The sequence below is a fragment of the Poecilia reticulata genome, linkage group LG9, assembly GCF_000633615.1.
Source record: "Poecilia reticulata strain Guanapo linkage group LG9, Guppy_female_1.0+MT, whole genome shotgun sequence".
Classification (NCBI taxonomy): domain Eukaryota; kingdom Metazoa; phylum Chordata; class Actinopteri; order Cyprinodontiformes; family Poeciliidae; genus Poecilia; species Poecilia reticulata.
In genome coordinates, this window is record NC_024339.1 from 6807272 (window position 1) to 6818865 (window position 11594).

General features: G+C 42.1%; 2 protein-coding genes across 8 annotated transcripts in view; one reads left to right on the forward strand and one right to left on the reverse strand.

Moving 5' to 3' along the window:
• Positions 1-9447, reverse strand: part of fbrsl1 (fibrosin-like 1) — a 353282-nt gene extending 343835 nt beyond the window's left edge. For 6 of the 7 annotated variants that reach the window (XM_008417610.2, XM_008417609.2, XM_008417613.2 and 3 more), the window contains exon 1: positions 8049-9447. In XM_008417610.2, the coding sequence (XP_008415832.1) occupies positions 8049-8372 (324 nt within the window). In that variant the 5' untranslated portion in view covers positions 8373-9447. The remainder of the gene's footprint in view (positions 1-8048) is intronic. The other variant, XM_008417612.2, reaches the window with a different exon arrangement.
• galnt9 (polypeptide N-acetylgalactosaminyltransferase 9) overlaps positions 1-11594 on the forward strand; it is a 1026805-nt gene that overhangs the window by 740103 nt on the left and 275108 nt on the right. The window lies entirely within an intron of this gene.

Below are 11594 nucleotides of genomic sequence, written 5' to 3' on the forward strand. Positions count from 1 at the left end.
AATAGGCACGTTCTTTAAGAACAGTGTTTGTAGATTTTGACAGCAGTGACATGCAGTTACCTAAAAAAAACTACAAACAATAAGAAAAATAATATTCTACTTAATATTATAAGTACCCAAAAATATAATTGTGTAATTTTAAGGTTGCATCACATTTTATGGTCATGTCACATTGTGAACATATCACCAAATAATCACCACAACCTTCACAATCTGTCTGTGCCTCACTGCTAACCCCAGCACTAAAATCATGTGACGTTAAGTCATGGCATCCCTCACATCAGCATGATGGATGCTTGAAACTGAAAGGGAAAATGACAGTAACTCTTCCTTTCTGATTCATTACAGTAGTAAATATTGGGGCCCATAGGGGTGTTTACATTTCCTTCCCAAAATGTTGAGTTAATTTGGTTTTAAAAAAAACAACAAAATGGTGATACAAAGAATCAGCGGAAAACTGAAATCCACTCCCTTGATCCTAATACACGTGGACTCTTCAGATATGGAAAGCATCAAAAGTGCAACAAATACTTTTAAGACATAACAGGACTTGACCTTCCACAAATTTCCCCTCATTTTCTCTCATTTACATTTGAGCAAGTTGTTTTTTTAATATAGCACATTTAAATGCTACATAAATAAACCTTTAAACACCAAATAATAAGTCAAACATAAAAAATTAATTGCAAGCACAATAAGAGAAATAGAAGCCCAAAGAAAAATAATCACTAACGGTTATTGAAGTCGGACAAAATATCAAATTGTAATCGTTATCTAAATATCAATGACTGCAGTTGCCCAAGTTAGATTGTTTTTTTTCTCTCTCCACTGAATAAAAAAAAAAAAAAAAAACAGATTACGCCACTGCAATGAAAGCTGTATTTGACACTTTTTACACACCATCACCCGGGGCGTCAATAAACGTTTCTCCCCACTATGTCTTTCATCTAAAAAGGTAATGTTCTTACTTGAACTGTCATCTGCTGAGTGCAAGCTGAACTGTGATGATAGATAATAGCTAACAAGTGGTGTTATCTGCGTGCTAACAACAGTGTCAGTATTTCAGGTGGAAATATGCTCCCTGGAGGACTTCAAAGCACCTAATTAAATCTGAGAAAACACACCCGTAAAGAGGTTCGCTGCCGCCGCAGATTCATGCGGTAACATATGGACTGAAGACAGTAGAACAGAAACTCCCAGCTTCTCAAACAGCCACTTCCAAGCTCCCCCTCGAGCAAAGGACTTAATTTGTCCATTGTGCACAGAAAGAGCTGCCAAGAGCAGACGACAATTAGTGTGCAAAACTGTAGGCAAACACAGACGTGAGGAAGAAAAGTCTTTATCTACAGATCCTAAACACAGTCGTGACCTATGAGCTTGTTTACTGCAAGAACACCTCGCCCTGTCCCTAATGTCACCACAGTGTGCAACTTAAATCCCCATTTAAGTGATTTGGTAAAGTCACGCTGTGGAATAATAACAATGATAATAATAATAATTAAAAAAAGTACCCCAAACAAATCTGTAAATTCATGTTGAAGCAGATGAACGGAAGGATTGTAGGATTAGAGCGGGAGGGGAGATTTACAACTTCAGAGTCACACACGCACCAAATGGAGCAAATAAAACATCTTATTAATACTGTGACAGATGGATAATTGTGTCATTTCCATTATCCGCTCACTTGTTTGATACCCACTGGGAGGCTTTAAGCTGCAGCTGGTAATTGTTTTACAACACTGCTGTAAGGTGACAAACTATCCAGGAAGTGTCCAGGAAATTGCACTTCCAGAAACTGGAATAACTCCCAAATGTGGATCATTCTAATTTATGGTCCAAATTGTTCCCTTTAGGCTATTTTGCAGTGGGTTGGGGAGGAGAAGCAGGTTGTTCACCGAGCAATTTCAGTACACAGATAGTAAAATATTCTCTCTCATCTCAATTTTTTTTAAAGGAAGCATATAAACCCTGCCCAGGATCAGTAGCTGTACATTTCTCTCCTCCAGAAACCAACAGAAGCAGAGTACCTCCACGTGAACCATCGCTAACATTTCTTTTTTTTTTTTCAGAACGGTGTAAGAAAGTGTGACAAACTACCACGGTTGTGCATGTACAGTCGATTTGCACAGGTAAGGAAGCGGCTTCCCTATGTGAAGCCGGGGAATTCAAAGCAAATAAACACGATGTAATCAAATGCAGCTGCGGCTATAAATTGCTCCGGGCTGCAATGAAATGGGTTATGGGGGAGCAGGCGAGACCACTGTATTGCCCGAGTCCCATCAGCGCAGAGATGAAATACCAACAACAAGGAGGAACAGAAGATTTTTAGAGCCAAAGTGCTTTAGAGAAAAACCCATAATCTGCAGATAAACACACATACTGTAGTTGAGAAAAGGTTACTCTGAAAACTTGCACGGACTTTAAAGATACACAGACACTGAGAGATTTGGTTTACTCTAAGGAAAGATGTAAAGTCCAACTTTACATTTCAGTACAATTAAGAATGTGGAAAAGCATATCAAGTCCAAGTCCTCTTAAGTAGACCCATGAGGTTGAGTGTGTGTGGAGGGTGTGTCATGGTGTGGGTCTGTTTCTCTTCCAAATGCCCTGAAAACCTTCTTGGACTCTAAGGGTGGTAAACTCTTAAGTAGTCCCATGAGGTGACTCGAAGCAAAGACTATATTCACACAGCAGGCAGATGCGATCCAAATTGGACTTTTTTTCCCCTAAGTGCAACCTATATCCGACTTTTCCACTGCAGTTTGAACGGCACATTTACGATCTTTTCATCCCTCCTCCCCAAAAAGAAAACAGATTTGAACCACTTCCAGATGTGTATCTTATGGTTTTCAAAGCGCCTGCAGTCTGAACTGTCATGTCGCATTTAATCCGACATTTACACCACTGACATGAGATGTGTCAATGGTGTAATTCTGTACCAGAAGAAGCCAGACCAGATGTAAACAAGTGCTGAAAATCATAATTATAAAATTACGAAGGAGGTCTACGCCACTGATACGCATCACATCACATTCCCACCTCTCCCTGCCCTGACTTCACATCCAGACAAACTTCTCTATAGACGCTGTAGTCAATGTCCCACAAAAGGTCATCACTATTAGTTGTTCTTTTTGTTAGCTTCAATTGTCTTGTTATGAAATTGTGGCAATCTTGTTGGCTCCCACTGCTGAGTAAACAAAGGGATCCGTGGTCAGAGGCCTCCCTTATTATTTTCGTAAACATATTCCGTAAACATTGCGCTGCAGTGTGAGGTTACGGTTCTTCTTCTGCGCATTCATGTCGCTTTGGGGTCGTAAATCGTACAAACGTAAATCTGAATGCGGTCGCACTTAATTAGAAGCTTGAACCACTACGCAAGAAATAAAATATTTTTTAAAAAAGACAGATACATAAAGGAATACCAGTACACAAAAAGAAACATGCACAGGGCATCAAGGTCCGCCATCTTGCTACTCTTCTTCTGCCGTTCGTACATGTTGTGCAACACCCACAGCTGGTCACACATACTTGGTTCCCAAAGCAAAAGGAAACCAGCATCGGTTCTTAACAAAATGCCGATGTTCAGAGGCACGTGAACCGAACCGGTACTGGAACATGTGATCTGTGGAATCATGCTGTGAGTAATCTAGAGAGAATGGCCACACCAAAGAAAAATGCTCAAAGATCCCTCTCTCTCTCTTTCTCTCTCTCTCTCTCTTTCTGCATGCTCCAACCTTGCAAAAATGCTTTGGAGTACTAAACCCTGTCCTTCTGGTGAGAGACGGTAGTACGAAGAACTGAGTGGTGAATATATTTTTAGGCTCCTGGCACATCTTTGTCCACATATGAATCATTGTTGGAAAAAAAAACCTAATTCAGATAAAAACAGATTAGTGAGATTTAGGAATGGGGATTTATGGTACCGATTATCATTATTCGTGATAAATTTCATGTTATGAGAGAAATTGTCACTTTCACTGTCAAATCATTGTCACTATAAATTCCAATTAATGTTTAATCCCAGCCCTCAAAACTGTCAAGATAGATAGCTTTACTATTTCCTCCACTGTTTGTCCAACAGTAGTATCGATAAATATCAATAATTTCAAAAATATGATTGAATGCAATTAGTGTGTGCAGTTTAGTCATACAAATCCCACTTCTCTGTATGTCTATATTTTTCAAAAGTAGCATTTGTGTTTGTGGGGCATGACTTCTGTGCCATACACTTACCAAAAAAAAGAAGTACTAAATAGCTCTTATCGTCAATAGTACCACAAATTATGATAAAACTCCAAGTCCACATCACCTGCCCCAATTTCCAGAAAAAGTACAAAAGTATGGGTGTGTAATTTAAAGATGGAGGTTCCCTGATTTTTACACCTAGATATAAACACACCAGCCCTGGCCATCAGTCACCTCAAAGAGGTTCAGAGCAGCACACAGCAGCTCAACGGTGGCCATGCTGGCTTACTGGAGCGTGATGCAATAGGTCAGAGCTATTCCCCGGCTGCCGTGTCCTCCTCATAATTGATGGGTAATTAGCGCAGGTAGTGTAGGTCATGAGTTGCACTCGAGCATGCAGCGAGCAGGTGAAAGCATGAGTCACGGCCGATGATGCGATGCCTCTGGAGGACGCAGACTATTTTTTTGTTTTTTTTTCCTTTTAAAGAGGGCGTTTTCACTCACGCTACTGCGCAAACAAACGCTGAGTTTGTCGCAAACAGGAGATGAAAGCCGGCACAAAGTGAACGCGCTCACTTCGTCTCCCCACACACGCACACGAAATCAAAGGGCGCTAAAAAGCTTATTTTAATTTCACCGGATCCAGCAGCACCCTTTAATAAGCGCACTCCATTTGCATGCAAATCAGACCAATTACCAGCAAGTAGCTGGGATGCAAGTATCATTTCACATAGAGCCATATCATGCCTCATTTGCTTAGCCTTGAAACATAAGCTTCTATGTACAGCAGAGTACACTGTTACTCTCCGTGTTCACTCAACACTGATTTAGCACTTGACTAAGAAAACTATTATTGCTGGTAAATGTGTAAAACAGAAACTGGATAATTATCTGGCTTCACATCCCCCGGCGCCAGCCAGGATTTCCTTTCATTTGAAGATAAAGCAGTCAGAAGAAACCTACTCAGAGACACAATCTCTGCTGCAGCGAGGTACGCGACGTGGCGTGAAACTCTGGGAAACTAAAATGACAACTGCATGAGAGCCGACGTAAGAAGATTACCAACAGAGCATGAATTTCACCCGCATCCTAGCAGACAGGGCCAGTCAGAGGCACTTTGCCGCGTCTGACTTTAAAGTCTCTCTCTCTCAGCCAGAAGTGGTGTCCATAAAACTCTAAAGGGTAGAAATACTCGACAAAACACTGCGTGAAGGCGTATCTACTGAAACAAAGTTATTTGAGGGGGTGGGGAGCGAACAAACGCTTTAGTTTGGCTCTTATTGTGGACATCAAACGATGCGTCGATGTAAAACATCAAAGAAATCAGGACTTTCTGTCATTTTTATAACGCGTACCAACAAACGCTTTTACTGGCTAATGCTGATTTATACTCTACTTGGAGCTCTGATGTTCTTTAACGGTTATGACGCATACTATTGTGTAAGCTTTTTGTTTAAACTCAAATTTAACAAACGTGGGCTATAAAAGTTCTTCAGACGCCATTAAAAGGCAAAGTTAAATCCAATTTTGTTTTGTCAATCACCAGTCGGAACACATCCGTGACAAATTGTTTGATTTTGGTCACTGGCCAATCAATTGGTGCACCACTACACATCTTCAACATGCCAACACCAGCTTTTTCCAATTACATCTATTTGCATCAGCAGCAGAGACACAGTCGCAGTATTGCCATGTGTGTGAGAGAGCAGTCACTGGGGAATATTGTTAATATTGTGAAAGAAACACTGATAACAGAATTCACATTGTAAATGGTTTTTAGCATCATATAATGATTTATTTTGGTTAGAATTACAAAATCACTACTTTCTGTATATGAATCCTTAATTTAACTTTGAGATTTTCAAAAGGCTACCACTATGTATAAATACAAAATCCATGAAAGACTTTTACTGAAAATTCAAGCGGATAAACAGAACAGAGGTGCAGTATTTTTTTTAGCCTACCTGTTATTTGCTAAAGTGTTGCTCTCTCTCTCTGTCTTGCAGCCGAATTAAACCAGAAACATGTCTGATGTGACGGTTTCTTTGTAAAGAGCTTCAAAGACTTATTTGGCTAAAAATATTTACCTTTGACCAAGCCCAGTGGCATGGGCGGGCATAGGCGGGCATTGGCCCCATGGAGTCAGCCATGCCCCCCTGGACTGGAAGCTGTTTGTTGTTTTTACCTTATAGTGGCCAACTCTCTGTTATTCCTATGTCGATTTGATAAGGTAGGAGCTTCCGCACTTTCCCTGTCTGTGCCTTCTGTCACTTTTTTTCAGCAGTTAAAACTGTGTAATCTGTTGCCAACACGTCGTAACCTGCTTTTCCGAGCCACCTTTCAACGCAACATGAGTGCTAAGACGCTGGGTTTACACCTGTTTGGAAACCTGCTGCTGCTGTGCAGAGCAACTTTGTGTGTGTTAGGATCATGGCAGGAAACCAGCAAAATGCAAAGAACTTTGCACAGTTTTCCTCCCAAACTAACCAACTGAGTTCAGTAATACTGTTGGATACAGGTGTTAGCAAAAAGATGACGAGCTAGTACCTCACCTTAAGCTTGTTAACAAGTAGCCTGCAGGCTACTGGTGTTTTTTATGTTCAAAAGTGGGTAGTACTTGTTACATTCACTTGAGTAACTTTCTTATAAAAATAAAAAAAAGGTACTTATAAGAGTAGTTTCACTGCACTGTACCCCTTTTTCTTTTACTTGAGTAATAATTGTTATTGCTACGTAGATTCATTTTGACCCCCAAAAATTAACCGATGCCGCCCCTGTTAAACTCGTCTGGAGCAGGGGCTGCGTTTGACTCGTCTTGACTTAGTACCAACTTCCGCATAAATGGTAGCAACAACCTGGTGACATAATCGCTAACCAGAGTGAGTTTCCAACTTGCCAGTCCCCAGTCTGGGGTGTTCAGGGAAAAATAAAAAGGTTTTCTCTGGTCACTAGCAGATGTCTTGGTACATTTTGACTCAAAAGCAGCTATGTAACCACTGCTGACCCATCGCTGCTGAACTTTACAGATGGGAGGTAGGAAACTGATGATGCAGCTTCAACTGAGTGAAGCGTGAGCGTGGACAACTGGTTGAGCAAATCTGACTAAGCTGCATGTGGGAAGGAGGAGTGCTTATGACCATCACTCTATGGGATTGCTGACCTTAAACATGCCAAGAAGGAAAAGAATATGGCATTATATATATATATAACAACCTCAAATGAATAAACAATGAAAGGTGTCAGGAGGAGAAACCTCCTTTTCTGACACCCAGCATACCAGAGAGTAATGATAGGAACAGACTTATCAGCACATGGTGTATCAGGCTGTAACAGATGAACCCCGCAGTAGGCAGTTTATCAAAGGGCACAATGTCAAGAGCACACTGATAGCTGGTAGTGAATGAGAATATGAAGCAACACAACAGCCATAGCCAAAAGTGACAGGACAACATGTGTGTTTTTTCTTCCCCTCAATAAAACAGATGCTGTCAATAATTAACAGCTCAGACACAAAACTTCTAAGACTCAGTAAACCAGACAGATGCTGTAGCTCCAAAACATTTTTTTCCCCTTTCCTTTTTATGTCAGCACAGACCTGGAAGCCCCCCCCAAAACAAACAGATACGGACCCACACAGCTGTCAGCAGCCCTGAGGAACCATCATCAAACCAAAAGCTGATCCAGCCTATCAGCTGACATGAAGAGACAAGGTTCTCCCTGGCGTCATTTGAAAGAAATTAATGACAAATTAGACCAGACTTCAACCTCAATGACCCCCCGCACTTTCCGATAAGCATCACTGATGATGAGCAGAAACACACACACACACACACACAAAGGGAACTGATACAGCTCCTCCTCACCTCCAGACGTTCCAGGCTGATGAAGCTGGCAATAGCAAATCCATCAATGATATCCTCCTCCTGCGAGCTGGACTCCCGTCTCTTCCTCCGAGGGGGGCGCGGGGCTCTGGCGGCGGCTGCGGGGTGAGGCGTCTTTTTAGCGGCCGGGGAGGCGGCGTCTCTCCCGGGACTCTGTCCCTCCCTGTCAGAACAGGAGGAGTTGGGCTCGGGGCTGCGGGCGTCTTTGCTCCCCGGCTCCCGCAACCTCCGCACCCTCTCTCGCTTGGCCCGGCATCTCCGACCCTGCTTCAGTTTCCCATCCATGTTATTGGAAAGAGCTTGCATGCAGTGTCAAAATAACAGAAAAAAAAGGAAAAAAGAAGAAGAAGAAGAGGAGGAAAAGAAAAACTCCACAGGACGTGCACGCCCACAGACTCGCGGAACCGTATAATAACAAATAACACACACTGGACTGAGAATTAGAGGCTGCGCTATAACGTGCGGATAGCGCCGCGCGCGTGCGTGAGCAAGTACGCGTGCGCGACCATGTGCGCGTGCGCTCGAGTGTGTATATGTGTGTATGTGTGTTCGCGAAGGCGTCTGTGTGCGCTAGTGTGGATGGGAAGGCAAATAACGCCTGAAAACACTCAGTGACCTTGAGTACAAACCTCCCCGATTTCCACTACGGCGAGGCAAATGTTCAAGTATCCCGCACAGTCGGCGAGGGAGCGGACGAAGCGGCGCGGATCCGCACGCTTTTCCGTCACGAATCCGCACAGTGTCGACGCGGCGTCCGTAAAAGCAGGTGCAAAACGGGCAAACTGTGGAAAAATCCGCGCATTACAGCCGCCTCGCAACTTTTGTTGCACGGGAATCATAGCCAGCGATGTTCGAGCCTGACCACGCAGCGTACCGCAGACAGCGTAGAGGAATCATGTCGCTGGCCGTTGTTCTTTTCCACCACCCCAACCCATGATCCGGGGCTGTCAGATACAGAGAGGGAGCTCGCGGGATACTATCCGTCGGAAACAACAACGTACGAGTGTGGCGAACGATCCCCGCACGCGACGCGTTGAGTTTTTAAGTGATATTCCTTCTTCTCGCTTCAGGGGGTAAAGAATCCCAAGTCTGAGAGAGCTGTACTTCTGCGCAATATTTCCACCAAGGAGGAAAGGAAAAAAAAATAAAAAATTTTTACCCGAGCCGTCCGAATAAACCAACCATCCAGTGTGAAATCAAACTCCACAAGGCGATGAAGCGGTCTCTTCCAGCTCAGATAATGTTGAGTTTCCCCTATAAATCCACTCCAGTCCGTCCCCCTGGCTGCTCAGTTGGCTCACTGGCTCATGGTATTTTCAATTCGCATAATAAGGCTTTGATATGTGTCCTTAAAGCGACAGGAGTGATTAAAATCTCCTCTCCCTCCCTTCTCGTTCCCTTCATCCGAAATTAAGAGACGCACTCGAGCTTCAGAAAACCCACATAACTGACGTATTTCCGCCACCCCTGGCCTACAATTTACCAAAGGAAGGAAGCTGGTGTAGAAAAAAAAAAAAGAAAAAGACAAAAAAGAAAGGGGGGAAAATCGTTCTTTGACACGGTTTGGATGTATTTTGTATGTCTGTGTGCCAAAGCAGATGCTACATCCAGGGGCGCTTCTAGAAATACATAATGGGGTCGTCACCTGGGGGGGCTGCTGGGAATCTTGGGGTGGGCTCATCAACTTTTACTGGGATAGTTGCAATATTTGGGGAATGACTGGCAATAAAAACTGACTTTATGTGAAGGACTAAAATATATAACATGAATACATAAATAAATACCCCAGCTAAATGTCATTTCCTTTCTTAAAATTTTTATCAAAAACCAGGGCTGTCAACATCAGCACATTAGCGCATTAAAGCATGCAGCTAATCTGAAAAGTTTAACGCATTAATATTGCATAATGCAGATTGACTTGACCTAAACGTTTCTCTCCTTCAGAGGGTTACTAAGTTCACAACAGCGCGGTCTTGTACTGCAGTCATTCACGTTTGTGATAAAGTCAAGTAGCAGTCAGTAGTAATTGCAACAATGAATTATCCTTCCACCGAAGTGCAGGCAGTTCATATAGTCAACGTATCTAAACTACGTTTGAAACAAAGCGACTTCTTTTAAACCGTCCTGAATGTAAAGACCTGGTTTGGTTTGAGAAATTAAAAGATTTTCTTTAACATTTTTGTGAGAACGTGCTATTTATTTATTTATTTATTGCATTTACAATTCAAGCTTACAACAGCATGGTGATTAATAGTGATTAATCACAGCGCTATAGTTTGATTAATCTCATTGAAAATGTTACTTATCAAAACATGCAGATGTAGAGTTTTCTTTTGGTGGCAGCATCATCCTCTGTGGATGCAGCTCTGAGAGACCCTCACACCCCCAGCCTCTCCTTCCCCACCAGCTGGAYMATGTGCTTCTCTACGACAGGTTTTCACTTGTAGAAAATAGAAGCACACACACACACACACACACTCAGACACATCCATCATCAGACTGTGAAAGCTCCGTCTGCTGCTCTGCTAAAGTCACCAACACAAAGTGTGCTCAGCCACATTTTACTGGCCTGTAAAGGTCAACATTTCATGAGCGCGCTGTAAATATTTGAAACATATGGGTTGTCAGGCTTGGATTAGGCTTTTTGTATTCATGTGGTTCTAGATCTGCAGCGCGGGGAAACTTCCCCAGTGACGACTGGGGAATCCTGCGCCGCTGCCAGATTAAGGTATATCCTTTGGATCAGGAGTTAGGATAACGACGTTATGCAATCACTGCACTGTGTAACCTTAGGTTTCAGTTCTCTGCTGCGTCATGTCTCCACCTATTCTGCCATGAAAACTTCTGCAACGTTTTTCATTCTCTTTATGTGACATAATCACAGGTTTGATGTAAACGTTTAGGAATGGCAGCAACAGATTAAAGTTCCTCTGAACCTCCTGTATGGGATTAAAGTGCTAACTCTAATGAATTGGAATTAATTTGCCACATTATTGAAGTTTTTTTGTTGTTCTTATATTGAGTGTAGACATCTAATTTTCATTCATAAGTAAGCAAAAATAAAATAAAATAAAAATCTCCTACCTGAGCACTATATCTCTTCAGCTCCTCCAGAGATTGTCCTCCTGGTTAAATTATTTGAATGGCATTTTGTTTTAGTTTCAATTACTAAAGAATAAAYAAATAATTGATAACAATGGGGTATTTTATTCTTGCCCATACACCTGCTGAGGTTTGTGGTAGTACAATGACAAAATGCAAGAAAAAAGTTGAATGCCTTCGCAATGTACAATATATTAACTATGGACAACTAAGGTTGTCTTTTTTCTATTCAACAAATATGTCTTACACAAAGTTATATGCATTTTGGTGACTAGATAGAACACACTTAAAATGTTATATTTGGAGAAGTGTTCAAGGCAAAGATGAAGATGTAAATACCTCCAGCAAGCTGGTGTTTTTACCACCCTGACTGACAAAAAAGAATCTCATACTCCTTGGCCACATTAAATGCCACAGATGTTAGAT